This window comes from Anneissia japonica, unplaced genomic scaffold, assembly GCF_011630105.1.
Source record: "Anneissia japonica isolate Jap-2015-1 unplaced genomic scaffold, ASM1163010v1 scaffold1554_len142245_cov105, whole genome shotgun sequence".
NCBI classification, from domain to species: domain Eukaryota; kingdom Metazoa; phylum Echinodermata; class Crinoidea; order Comatulida; family Comatulidae; genus Anneissia; species Anneissia japonica.
Window position 1 is genome coordinate 43,526 of NW_022703729.1, and position 15,675 is coordinate 59,200.

Consider the following 15,675-nt stretch of genomic DNA (forward strand, 5'->3'; position numbering starts at 1 on the left):
ATATATATATATACTTTCCGCTTTAATAAAGGCTCTATTCATGGTTACTTTATGTGCAATAACTACATCCATCGTTATCTCTATTGTGAACATATATATACTGTTTGCTGTAATATATATCTTTAGACACTCGTACGCTGATGAAGGTAGCAGGTGCTACCGAAAAGTTCGTACCAATAAAATTCAATGTCTCAATTAAGTCAAAGTGTCTTGCAGTATTTTCATGTCTGTCAACCATTCTATAACCGAGGCATACGTGCAATTTCATCTATTGCATAAATGTTTGATAATTTTGATCACTATGAATTTTGGATACCACCTTGACGCAGAAAGTCTCCAGTACTGACATCATCTAGAGAAACTATGGCGCAAGCTAGCAGATACCAGATCGGATATAATTTACTTGTCACAATGTAAATTACTTGATATAATACCTGAAGGCCTGCGATTACATAACCCATGTAGGTACACTATAAATAGTCCTGCCATTGTTGCCAATGTGGATAAAATTTGGCACCAGAACTCATTAGTCATTCTCAACTTATTTATTGAAGCAGCCTATACAGACCAAAAGAATATTTCAAATAATATAACTAATTCCGAATCTAGACTCGCAAACCTCATCACCCAGGACTTACAGAGCACGTTCAGTTTTCTTCAACCCACGCACAAAGAATATTTGCACTGTCATCTTGTGGGTAAAATTCATAAATTGAAAAAATTATCACCGATGATATATATCTTAAACACCTCTACGCCGCTCACGATAAATCTCGGTTCTGTAAATTTTCGAAATATCTCCATCCAAACCACCAAAAGGAATATTCTAGTGCTATTGTTAACCTTTCAGGGCGTGAATTCTCACAACACGAATGTAAGGTGCTAGAGAAAAGGCTTTCATATTGCCCATCACAAAACACAGACTCTGTTAAACTCACATCGGAATTATATTAATTCCATCGTCGCATCAGGTTAGCAAAACACTTCGCCGGAAACGCATCCAATGAGGTTTCTACCATCACCCGACCTAAATCACTCACTAAGAAATAGACTCCACCTAATGGTAGGAATCCACACATTGAATTTTTCGTAAAGAAGATGCCATGTGAACAAGTTTTTGGAGGAAAATGTCTGCTCGAAGAAGAAAAACCTTTCTCCACAAGAACACAAAGCACTTAATCTGCGCAAGGACCATTCAATAAGCCAAGTTGATAAAGGATGTGCCATCACCATTCAAGATAGAGACATCAGAGAAGCAGAGAGACAGCTTAACGATACATCTTTTTATGAACATTTGGACAATGACCCGTCTAAACATTTTAATAATGAACTTTTAATTTTGACTAGCGAAATGCACACAGATACTAAGTATAGGGTAAGCAGCGTAATTCCCGACAACCGACCCCCAACCCGGTACTTTCTACACTATTCCCAAATTGCATAAACTACCCAAACACATCAGAGACAAAGTTAACCTACACCATTTTCCTCTTGACACTCACGACAACGTATCCCATGAACAATGCGATATTTTCGCTTTGGCAAACTCTCTGAACATAACTCCCCTGGACGTCCCATAGTTTCATGTAACAGTACCAACTCCCAAAAAACATCTTTGGTTATGTGGACAGCATACTCACCCCTCTACTGCCCTATATCTGTAGCTATATTAAAGATACCACCCATTTTCTCAGAAAGTTCAATGACGCTCATGATCTCCCTGATAATTCCATCATAGTCACCTCCCTATACTCCAACATTCCTCATGAGGACGGCCTAGCCGCTTGCCATAATTCCTCAACAAACTCAGCCCTACATCTCATACACAGGACATCGTAGCACTTATCAAACACACACCTCACACACAATCTTTTCCAATTCAACAGCAAGCACTACAAACAGACCAAAGGAATGCCATGGGTACCAAAATGACCCCGGCATACGCCAATATCTACATGTCAGAATTTGAAAACAAATTCATCCACAATTACCACCTCACTCCTCCCATGTACACTAGATACATAGATGATATCTTTTGTAATCTGGTATCATGGTGAAAACTCGCTCGTGACGTTCCTTACGCATATTAACAATGCTGACAAAAACATCACAAGTTCACTACTGAGCACTCACCCAATCAGATCGCTTTTCTCGATGTTTTTGTGAGCATAAAAGGTAAGAATATTATCGCAACATCCGTGTATACCAAACCTACGCATCACCACACCTACCTACACTATCATAGTGCTCACATTGACAGCATGAAACGCTTGCTGATCTACAGCCAAGCTCTCAGAGTGAAGCGAATATGCTCCACCGTAGAAGAACATGACAAACGAGCTAGTCAACAAATTTGCACAGAGTAAATATCCTATCAAATAATAAAAAAATACCTGCCAAAACATCCAACAAATCCAAAGATCAACTTCTTCAATACAAGCCCAAACCCCCATCTCAGCGGCTCCCTATGGTTTTCGCCCACTGCACTCAACTCACTCACCTATCTAAACAACTCAAAGACGACTTAAAAATTATCCAATACCTGAAGCGTTCAAAGAACCCCCCGTATTGGCTAGAAGACAACCCCAACCTAAAATCTTTGCTCATATCCTAAAATATTCCCTCTTCTCACCCCAACCAGGTAACAAACCTTGCGGTAATTTTTTTTTTTTTTTTTTTTTTTTTTTTTAAATCATAACTCAACGTGTTATGAGTAAACATATATCGCATTAGCGTACAATGATGTAAAGTAATATATTTTTATATAAAAATGAAAAAGGGAGGAAAAAAATTAAGGGATATACTGGTTAAATAAAATCTATATTAATAATGGTTACAATTGGTCAATGCCTAAACTTTGAAATCATGTTAATATCATAGAATTATGCTTAAATTTATTTTTTTAAAGTTTCATATAACATACATTGATCGACTTAATTTGCATGTTTTATTGTATATATAAGAATCAAGAGAAGTTTAAAAAATAAGAAAATCAAGAAAAAAGGTGAAATATCAAAAAGGCTGTAATGCAGAATGTCTGTAATTCAAATAACCTGATGTATTGATGAATAAAAGTGGTGGTTGTTATACCACAAAAGAGAAAAAAAAAAAACCTTGCGGTAATCACAGATGAAATATTTGCCATCCTTATAACAGACAGTCTCATCCATGTTCCCAACACTAAGATCACGATCAGACCCCCTTCACTCACCTGCAATGCCCATAATATATATATATCATATGGTGTACCGTATGTAAAGGGGTATGTTATGTCGGGGAGAGTGACTGCACATTTAGACAAAGGATTATTAACCACAAAAGCTCTATAAGAAACAATTACAAGTTTCCTTTAGTTAAACACTTTAACGGAGCTAGACAAACCATTAACAATATGAGATGTATCATTATTGATAACAACTTCAAGTCACTTAATGAAAGAAGATGTGCTGAAATAAAATGAATTTTGAAACTTAAAATAAAATAGGACCTAATAAGGACCTAGGTTTTGCTTCAGGCTTTACATTCACTAAATAATGTTTTATATCTCTTTAGTACAGTCCCGTTTTTCTTTTTTGTATTTTATCATAGGCCTCTATTCATACACATTTTTTTTAATTATATTTATTGATTTTCACAATTCTCTTCCTTAAATATTTTATTAGTTAATCGTTAATTCTCCGTAGTGGTTTTATTTATAATCTTAATCCCCCTTAATTAGTATCCACTGTTCTTGTCAACGTTCCGCTTCATTAAAGTCTTTATTCATGGTGAATTTCATTGTTGATGTACAATAACTACCTCCATCTTTATATCTTATCGTTAACTGTAATATATATCTTTAGATACTCGTACGCTGATGAAGGTAGCAGGTGCTACCGAAAATCTCGTACCAATAAAATTCAATGTCTCAATTAAGTCAAAGTGTCTTGCAGTACTTTCATGTCTGTCAACTATTCATAATATATATATATATATATATATATTATATACTATGTATATTATATATATTATATATATTATATATATTATATATATTATATGTATTATATATATATTATATGTATTATTATGTTTACAAAACAATAAAGATGTTATATAATATCAATTAAAATTTTGTAATTTATTTATTTTTCTATAGATATTTGAGTTCAAACCAGTTAAACACTTACGATCCTGATACGTTTAATGGACTTACTTCTCTTAATATATTGTAAGTTTTATTTAGAACACTGTCTCGGCCTACCACAATATTACTACTGCTAGCACGGTCACATTTTTCTACTAATACTACAATGAACAGTACAATTTGTATTATTAAAACAAATACTCGTTTCGATATATTTATTTTATTTTTGTTCTATGTACTTTATATAGAGTATCGGATGAGTTTAGTATCTGTTGCATTATGAAACATGTTCCCGACTGCCGTCCTGTTGCTGATCAATTTTCCTCTTGTAAAAATCTCTTGAAGACTGAAGCTTTGCGGATCCTGATGATGATTCTGGGAGTTTCTGCCCTCATCGGTAACGTAACTGTTATTATACTGCGCTTGCTGGAAAATAAATTTAATGTCCAAACCATACTCATAACTAGTCTTGCTGTATCTGACTTGTTGATGGCGGTTTACATGATAATCATAGCAGGAGCTGACCTTCACTACAGGGGGCTGTACGCAACGTTTTCACAGGCTTGGAGAAACAGCTTCCTTTGCAGTTTCGCTGGGTCTATTGCTACACTCTCCAGCGAATGCTCAGTATTTATTTTGATGATTATGAGTATTTACCGTGCAATTAACATAGCTTATCCGTTCAGTAGCATTCGCCTCAATCGTAAAAGGTGCATTAAAACTGTCAGCATTGTCTGGCTGGTCTGTATTTTTATTAGTTTTCTTCCGATGTTCGGCAAACTAAGCTTCATCAACATACAGTATTTTGGAGTTAACTACTATGGAAGAAAAGGTGTGTGTCTGGCACTGCCGCTAACAAGAGACCGGTTACCAGGCTGGGAATACGCCATAGCGATTTTTATTGCCTTCAATCTCCTTGGATTCTTCGTCATCGCCGTGAGTTATATCTCAATTTATATATCCGTAAAAAGAACAGCATCGAGGGCTAACAGAAATCAACTGCACGCAGAAGAGATAAAGATGGCAACCAAGATGGCAATGATCGTCCTAACTGATTTTTGTTGCTGGTTTCCAATTATCATAATGGGAATTGGTTCCGAGTTTGGTGCCTGGAAGCTCCCACCTGACATATACGCATGGTCAGCAACCTTTATTTTGCCCATTAACTCCTCTCTCAACCCATACCTTTATACAATCGCTTATAAGTGTCACAGAAAGAAAAAGTCTCCGAAACCGGCCTTGATAGAAATGCGTTGCCACCATAGCCATGCAGTAAAATAAAGCCTGAGCTGAGAAAATCCACTACGCCAAAATCTGGCATAATTAATAAGGTTAGATTACATATCAGATTTTTCCGACGATTACGCCCTATTACCGGTCATATTTAACTAGGTATTATGCAATAGTTACAATTATGTGCACCTATTTTTCTAGCGATTTTCAACGCAAATTTGAGCGAGATTTTGATCTATTCCGCGGAATTTAGCACCATTGTCGTTAAATTTGAACGGCATCTGACATCATAACACTGCACCTTCGTTATTTTGCACTTTGCCACCAAATAAGGTAATACCAACCTCTGTTTCATTTTTTTTTTGTGATTGGCCCTAGGACATTTTGCCGAATGAAAGTAAATTTAAAATATACAACTGCGAGGATACATTTAACTATTAATCTTTAATTCATGAACATATTTTAATATATTTTTATATTATTCATTTGTTCTGACTTTAAGCGATAAACTCTCCGAAAATCGGCAGGTTGTAGCTGCTTAAGCATTTATTATGTAAATTAAAACAAAAATAAGGCCACATGTATACAGACAAATGCCTTAATAAAGGAAAGTGTAGTATTTCGAATATTTTGATGATTTTTTTTTTTTTACATCTAAATATATCATTTATGATACATTCATATTTTGACAAAAAATCGGTGAATTGTCTGTCGGCAAAATGTCTTTCTGCAAATTGGCTGTCGTCAAAACGCCATATCAGTAAATTGGCATTCTGCAAATTGTATTGTCGGCAAAAATTCCGTGTCAATAGTCTAACTGCCAAATGTCTGTTGGTAAAAGTCCGGCCACGTTGCCCTCTAGGGAACACGTTCCAAGTTTGGACGCATATAAATCACGAAGAGACGCCGACATTGTCATAGGTGCTAAAATTTACTGTATCATTTTTTATCTGAGAGTCGAATAATTAAAGATTATGATACTGAACGTTTATTGTAAAGGTATAATATATAAATTTAACGCGAATCCCGTTTTGCTACTGAATCTTAAAATGTCAACGTATATTTTGAAATTAGCGCTACTCTCTTATCTATTCTGTCCAAATGCACATACACATGTTTTAACAACTTTAAATCCGCCGACACCATATTTGTATCTCACTGTATTTGTCATACGAAGAACGGGAAGCTCATAGTGTGTAGCAAAAACAATTAGTTATATAAATGCTTCATAGATAATTTATAACTGTTAAATGTTAAATCAAAACATTTTTGTTTAAAGTTTATAAAGTATGATGGTGTTGTTTCAAGCAATCTAGAGATGTCAATCTGATTGGTAGGTATCGACTAAACTATTTTTACTAGACTAATATAGCATTGTATAGGTATATAATAGCGGTTGTATTAACAAAATTAAACCTGCTAATGAGTTGACTTCAGTGATTCAATATCGCGTCCAAACATTCTTGCTAATAATTACTCTATACCAGTGTCAATGTCATCATAATACCGTACATTACTGTTTCCCATTTTAAATGTATTGTATTGTATTAATATATTGTCAGACAACGCATGAATGGTCATAAATTTGACATTCGTCACAACAAAAAAGATAGGCCTATTGCAGTTCATTTTAATTTACCAGGACATAATATTACACTATTTAAAGTAGCTGTGCTCTTAAGTAATTGCTTTAAAAACAGAAATGAGAGATTAATTTCTGAACAAACATTTATTCATAAATTTGATAGTATTAATAGTGGCCTCAATATAGATGTAGGCTTTCTCAGACACTATAAGTTTTAGTTTGTTACTGTTCATATTAGCACCATGACCGCACAGATAGTTTATCTCCCTAGCTCTATTTATGAGTTGTATTGTAAGTAGCTTGATCACACTTGTTATCTCTGATCATTATATACTACATTGTATCCAACTGCTAATTGATTAATCGTGAGACCTTTGCTAATTATGTATGCATTAGCCCTTTTCTATTTTGTTTTCAATTTTTTACTTCACACAACTGATGAAGCTGGCATTAACTGCCAGCGAATGCTTGTGTTGAATAAATTACATCAAAGTTTGTCTCAGAGTGCTGCCTTTTATAATCTGTGTATATTGTTTAGACTAACACGGCTTCATTACAACTTTTTTATATATTGTGAAATAGCTTAAATATTATTTAGGCATATTACTTATAAACCATTTGTTTAATGTATAACGAGACATCCGACTCATATTACACTCTATATAAGATTCTTGTGCACCGCTTAATAACTTATTATTAACTGTTTTAACAGTATCAATTTCTCTTGAAGTTAAATGTCATTAAATATACTTTAGATTATGTTTCTGTAATTTTAACGTTTAACAGGATCATGTAAAACAGGTTTAAGATTCACTCGATATGTTTATCCTATTTAAATTTTTTTTTAAATGTACTACACAATAATTTGAGTGCATTACCTTCGACAGCCCAGCGACTGAGGCGAGTGGGGTCATTTTAAGTGGCCACTATGGCGAAAGGCTAAAGTAAGAAAATGTTTTAACTTATACGCCCTCAAGATTAGTGTATGTTATAATTATATTATTACTATTTGTTTTGTCGACGTTTAGTATATACTCTATTTATATCGTAGTTTAAGTTTCTGTAAATTGAACGTTTAACAGCATCTGTAAAACAGGTTTAAGATCTACCTGATATGTTTTATTCTGTTTAAATTTGTTCAAAATATGAAAAAAAGCAGTCGAAGTTCATATCTTTTGCCATTCTAACGACTGTACGTACCCATCATGTAGAAATGCCAAAATAAACAGGATTAACGAATATTAACTACAGATACGTATATGGTTTATACAGTAGAACCCCTATTAGGACACACCTTCATAAGGATAAAAAAGTGTCTTCTTAATAGGGGTGTCCCCTGAATTTGGTACCTCTAATTAGGGAAAATTCAGGGGACACCAGGAGTGGCTCCAGATGAGGGCCGGGGGCAGCCCCCCTCCGCCGGGGAGAGTTCTTCTGCCGGGGAGAGCTCCCCCTCCTCGTCGGGAAGAAAAATCACAATTCGTCGGGGAGAAAAAAAAATTATATATATTTTTTACATATAAGTAGACGCTAAAATCGATTAAATATGCCTTTGAAATCCCTAAATTGTCGAAATTTTCGGGGTCCTTTTAGTTGAAGTTCAACCACGTCCACTTTGCTTTCGTCGGGGAAAATCTGACACATCGTTGGGGAACCGCCCAATCCCCCCCCCCCGTCGGGGACCTCGGCCACCTGTCGGGCAAATCATGGAACCACCCTTGGGGGACACCAACCAAAAAGGTGAAATTGTCAGCAAGTTTTCATAAAACGGTGACATACAAATCTTTATGATTTTATTTTTATTGAGATTATTAATAACATTGGAATACCAATACGATTAATTTATAATACAAAAAATCAGCAGAACTGTAATTAAAACAACAATAGTTTATGTCCCCAATATTGTTTGATGATGCAACGTTAATTGATGAATTAGAATCCTATGAAAGTGCACGAAAAACCAAGAAAAAGAAAGGGCAAAACGTGACAAGCTTTCTTTATACGAAATAACACATGAAGTATGCCTTACCGATATCCACTATCAGGATTTGGGGAGAAAAATTCTGGTTTATTTTTCAAATTTCAATTTCAAATAATTTCAGTTTTATTCAGACAAACTCTGGAAAACAGAAGTAAAGTAGGCCTACTATAACTTTAAAACAATAGAACAATTTCATTAAAACGGACAATTTATTCATATTTATATCAGAATAATTAAAATAAAAATTAAAAAAAATTAAAAAAAATTCACAAATTCTCAAAATCCAATAAAATCAATAAGAAGAGAGGACAGAACACCACTTTTAACAAAATCAAGCAAAACAAAAAACCAAGAAATACCTTACACACCAAACTATTACCAAACAAAGACGGATTGTTTTTGCACTTCAATTTCAGTTAAATTATTATTATTATTATTATTATTATTATTATTATTATTATTATTATTATTATTATTATTATTATTATTATTATTATTATTATTTCTATTATTATTACGTACAGTATTCTAACAAATGCTCACCCTTGACAAACAGCAGTAGAAAGGTGATAACAACTAGAAAGTTCCATTAAACGTTCCAAAACGTGTCAAAATGTGTCAATATAGAAAGTTGAGTGATTTTTTTTCCTATTTTGAGACTTTTGTATTTGTTGTGATACAATAGGGGAAAAAATATATGTACCCTTAATAAGAGTTATTTGACCGTTTGGCACACTCAGAAAGTATCCCCGTCCCCTTAGTAGTGGTGTCCCCTTAATACCGGTTGGCCACAGTGTTAAAAGATTTATCGCCCCTCGTTTTACGGAAGAGTGTCCCCTTAATATGGGTGTCCCTTGAATAGGGGTGTCCAAAAGGAGGGGTTCTACTGTATATTATCATTGATTTTCGACGTTTAATATTAGTATCTATTTATAATGTAGCTTAAGTTTCTATAATTTGAGCGTTTAACAAGTACCGTGTAAAACAGTTTTAGGATCGACCTGATTTATTTTATACTGTTAAATTTTGTTCAAAAAAAAATCTAAGTGTATAACTTTAGCGCACTATTAAGCAAAGGGGTGGCCCTAATGTAAAGAGGCGAAGCCAGGACCCTCCTGTCTGGAGAGCTACCCATTCCACTCTGGGATAGAAAACACAAATCGTCAGTAAAAAAAAATGATATTTATTTTGAAATATGTTTATGCTCACTCTTCCGAGGTCACCCCTGGTTAGCACGTTAAAATATCAACGCAACTTCGAGCCAACTACAAGATCGGCGTGATGTCTGTTTTACTTATGTGTCAGCTAAACGAGAATGATTATTGAGTTTTAGTTGTACTGAAATATTACACTATGAATGGTATGTAGTGTTAGAAGAAATGATTGAAATGAAACATCGAAATTAAATGTAGTTGCGTTGAATGTCACTGTGTTGTCTATTTTGTGGCTTGCTGAATGGTTCTTAGAAGACTTGTCTTTCTGATAATTAAAGACAAAATGACCCAATAAAATATAGAACAGCAAAAAAAAATACACTTTTAACTCTAAATATCTTAAATTTTTATTTTTATTTTATAACTAATGCATACATAAAAATAAATACCAGATCAGCAATAAGGTATTGGAGTTAAAATAATAAATGTCAGTTAAAAAATTACAGTTGAAAATGTCCATGCCTATCATGCCAAAGGCATTTAATTACTGATAATGAACCTATTTATTAGCAGTCTGTTTATCACACTGCTATAAGACAAGACAATAAAATCCAGAAAAATTATTCTAAAAACCTAGCAGATCCCAAACATTTTCGCTCGTCCTCAATTGTGTGCGTACTTTTCAGCAGAACCATTTGACATGGCGGACCCCCAGATATTTTCTGCGGACCACAGGTTGATAATAATTTCCAACAATTCTACAAACTGTTGAAATTTTAACAGATTTTGAGTATTAATTGTGAATTAATTTATTAAGCACGATTGTTTCTTTTGTTTACGTTGATATGGATGGCCAACTATCTCCAATAAATAATAAAGGACACGAAACTGTTATATTATTATTATATACAATATTAACTTCCTAAAACATGTTTAGATGCTGACAACATAGGGATAATTGATTATAAACAGAAAACTTTTCAAAAATTACGGAAAATAAAACATTTTAATGTAAAAAAAACCGAGTAAAGTCATTAGCTGATTGAAGAAAAAATCTAGTCTACCGCCCTCAATTTTGTCTCACTACTTGCTGGAGTAATAATGTATGGTAAAACCCCAACTTTTTTTAGCCAATTAAGTAAGGAATTTTCTGAGGAAACACTATGACTAACTTTTATCAAAGGAACACTCCTATTAGTATTACGACCTTGTTATTGTTGTTGTTAATATTGTTGTTGTTCTTGTAGTGGTTTGTTGTTGCTGTTGTTGTTATTGGTCCTACTGCATCATCAAGTACTGGTTATATAAGTTATACCATTATACCTGTCTCTTATACACATCTAGATGTGTATAAGAGACAGTGATACTGTCTCTTATACACATCTAGATGTGTATAAGAGACAGATAATATCTATAGATAAGTAATACGCACACGTGTGACACTGTAAAATGATCATGCCAATAAAAATTACTGTAGTCTTTTCGTATATTCTCTTATATTTTAATCTTAGAAATTATGTGTGAATACCTTAAAAGTAACAGTTGGTAGGTGATATAACTCAACAATGTTTATCTACTTACATTAACTATAATTGTCAATTTCAATTTAGAATGAGTCATTATTAGAAGTAATCGAAATAAAGTTTGAAAGACAAAAAGTTTCAAATTAGAATGGCTTAAATACTTAAAAATTTGTACTTAACAATGTTTCTTTTAGAAATTCAAAGACACATTATTCTAGACTGTGAAAAAAATTACAACCTCATCGTTATTTTTAGTTTGAAAAAAAAATCTAATACAAGGAAAGTAAAAAAAAAATCCATAAAATCTATTGTAAATGAAAATACATAATGTAATTAACAACTTATGAGTTAATAAAATGAAAGGCTGGTACAATATTATAAGTAAAATATGTTGAACACTCAAATAACTCGACTGTGTGTAATGAAGTAGTCTTTGATAAACTTTTTCTTGTGTAATAAGACTGTAATTATATAATCGTTTCTAATGGAATTCCATGATGGTAGTAAGACATTTAGAAAATTATACAGGTTATGCAATGGTCAAAAGTTCCACAATTTTAATAGCACAGTCGTACTAGTATAGTTTTGCAATCATTATGTATTATGGTCGTGTATCATATTGGATGACAAATGTAATTACGTCTGATACCCTAAATGAACATAAGTGTTTCTTTTTTTTTCTTTTTTTTTTTCTTCTCTTTTGAAATTGATATATTTAGGTTAAAATCATGCTGTATAACAATCTCAGAGGTATTTTTATTCTGTAAACCCATTCACATTTATTCAGGCTCCAGGGGAATATATAAATTAAATTGCTAAGAGAACCTAGCTTACATTAAGTTCTTGTAATTAAGTTTTGGGAAATTAGTATCGTAGATACAAAAAAAGCGCCATGCTGGATATAAAAGGTTAGTAGAGGGGTATCGGATGAAGTTTAAATACAACCCCAGATATTATAGGACCTACAGGCCTAGTCCCTATGGCCAATTACTGCTTTATGAAAAAGCTTTCTGCAAGCTAGGCAAGGCAATTGAGCTTTTACAACAACTCTCCTGGCTTTACAAATAAAATTTCCAAACAAAATCGGACGCAAAAGGAAGATATGTGACGTTCGCAGTGCGACCCTAAGCAGACCAAAAGTATACTAACCGCAAACGGAACAGTCGTTTTTAGTCAGCTGACATGTGGTTAAGCGGCCCAGGGCGAATTTAGTCAGTGTGATTAGGCTCCTAGTTCAACTACACACGGTATAACAACCGATATAGGACTTACCAGAGTTAACCAGGAGCACTTTCGTCAATAGCCACAGCCAAGCAAATAGATGTATGAACAGAAACTGCAACAATATATACAAACTGTTGAAAGTGGAATAAAAAATTAACCTGGACCCTAATGTTGATATACCTGACTGAAGGCTAAATGTGAAAAGGTGTAGAAATTTGTACGTAACTGCCCACCTATATCTTGTTTTTTGTTATGAATATTTGGTAAACACAGCCCATCGTTTGCGGTTATGCCTCCGTTATATAAGAGAAAATTAAGTTACTAAAGTCATTTACTTACTTACTTTACAGTTCACCCTTCAAATGAAGACCCCTGTATTCGATACCATTTTTTAAAGTAGCAATTGATCACCTATCTCTTAACAATAAACTCGCCCTCAAATTCTGAGACCCCTTTAATTTGATACCGTGATCACCTAAGTAACAAAATGTCCTCAAATTAACGACCAAACTTGGACAAAATTTTTAACAATGCACCATTGTTAAAAATGACTACTTATAATTAATATAGAGGTTCATTTGAAACATAATTAAAAACATAAGTTGCCGTAAGTTTATCTTTAATATTAATATTATTTTGAAATCCACGAGATTTTCGAATGAATATATTCCAGTGGAAGACAATTGCTTGAGCATTCTATTTGATTTTAGTGCTGTTTTTGAGAGAGTTATTATGCTACAGTCAAACAAAAAATAAATCAATAATTATTGACCAAACAAAACAAGTCGCCGATTTTTTTTTTTTTTTTTAATTTCAGTTTTTGGAATGAGTTATTATGCTACAATATTTGAACACTGAGGTTAAATGTTAGATTTTAAAAAGGACACAACAAATGCACTTATATAAATTTTTTACTATAAATTTATCAAAGACAACCTTTTGTCTAGACAACAGTCAGTCAAACAAAAAATACATCAAAATATCATTGACCGAACCAAACAAATCATCGATTTTATTGTCAAATTTCAGGTTTTGCAAAGTTTACTATTTGTTATTTTTCACAATGTATGATGTGGCAAAATAAATTGTAACGATTCATTTTACTTCTTTTATAAAGAAACATTTATTTATCATTATTATCAGCGTATTTATTAATAATATTAGAACGGTATATAGTAAAGTAAATCCCTTACAAAAAAAAAATCTAATCCAGGACGTAAAACCTATACAGTTAATTGTTATGTGTCCTAAAATGTCGCACTAACAGACATCCTCTGTTTCCCATTGCAACGCGGGTCTGCCATGGGCATCAGTATCCAAATGGGTGACAACAGCTTATTCTCGAACGAATCAATCGTATTTATTTTATATGCGTCCCGACTTAATATATTGGTCTTCAAACACATAATTTTAATGGCTTGCAATGTTGCCCGTTGAAACATACTCCTGGTACCCATCAGGTAATTAAAAAAATATAATGTATGATATGTTGTGCGTACTGTCAGTGATACTTACAGTTTAAATAAAAAAACATTTTTGTTGGTATCATGGTAACTCTCTGACTACCCGTATCGCGGTAGCAAATATGAACATTGCAATTTATTACAGTATTGTTTGGTAAAATTAGCGAAGATTTTAAATTAACTCTTCCCTAGTATAATACAGTTTAGTCTATCTGTGCGACCATTTTTGTTATACCTTGTTTTGTGAACTTTTTTTTTAATTGTCTGAAGAAAAAATAAAATTTTTATTTCTTATTTAGTGAATGTTTTTTGCAGACAGAAATAAAATTAACATGTTATCGTCGAACGTAATGGCAGAGTTCAATGCTTTAAATTTATACAAGCCTAACTAGGAAGAAATTATACAGATCTTTTTTTTTGAGCGGCAGGCGTAATAAAATAAAGACAGGCCTTTTTTCTGAAATTTCTAGTTTATTCGTGGCGGTGGATGCGCTAATTGTTCAAAAATTAAATTGCATTTTTATTCCAAATCATTATTTTTGTGGGCGGCAAATTTGCTAAACAAGGTATAAATAAGTCTCACCTAATTCTCATAAGTATATAGTCACGTTTGTTCTAATCAGTGCTTTTGATATCGCACCACCGCGAACACTTTCGAAGTTTTTTTTATGATTTACCTCTTGTCAACAAATACAATCAAACTACTTAACAATTCTAATTAAAAATTAGACACGGCGATGGTGCACCGTAGGCTGCGTCAAACTGTTAATAGGCTTAAGCAACAGTATTGAAGAAAATATTACAAAACCTATAAGACAAACAGACCAACACAAGTCCAAGGAAATGCTTGCAGTAGGTAACAGAACAACATGCCTGCTATTAAAAACCAAGGAAGAGTGAATTCTCACACCAAATGTATTTTCTTGTTTACTGCTTGTGTTTAGGCTATTTTTTCTTTTTTTTTTCTTTTGTTTTTGTTAATGTATCCTGTTTTTTGTTTTTTGTATTTTTTTAGAGGTTTCAGAAATTAACATGGTGAAACCTCTCAATTTATATCACGTAAAATTAAGCAAATTTTCCGCGCCTTCGGCTGCTGGCCCCGAGCCTAGTTACTCACTGCGCTCGCAATGCTAGAACCCCCCCCCCACCCCGATGATACTACCTCAACTTTCAAAGTCCCAAAGGTGATCTCAAATTGGAGGGCGAACTCTATATTTTTTTTATTTAATGAGGAGAGTGTCAATACTTCTTTAAATTAATGTACACATTTTGTGCCTAGCTTTTCTAAGCTATCAATATTATTTGTATAAATTGTTTGCCTTATGTTTAATAATGAACATGACATAGAAAAACTTAAAAGTAATATCCTGTCTCTTAGACACATCT

At 33.3% G+C, this 15,675-nt stretch overlaps 1 protein-coding gene across 1 annotated transcript; it reads left to right on the forward strand.

Moving 5' to 3' along the window:
• Positions 1-2,261: 2,261 nt before the first annotated feature.
• LOC117104523 (G-protein coupled receptor GRL101-like) lies at positions 2,262-5,407 on the forward strand. Its single transcript, XM_033245380.1, has 3 exons — positions 2,262-2,362; positions 4,139-4,210; positions 4,375-5,407. The coding sequence occupies exons 1-3, from the start codon at positions 2,262-2,264 to the stop codon at positions 5,405-5,407; spliced, it is 1,206 nt and encodes a 401-aa protein (XP_033101271.1).
• The last annotated feature ends 10,268 nt before the right edge of the window (positions 5,408-15,675 follow it).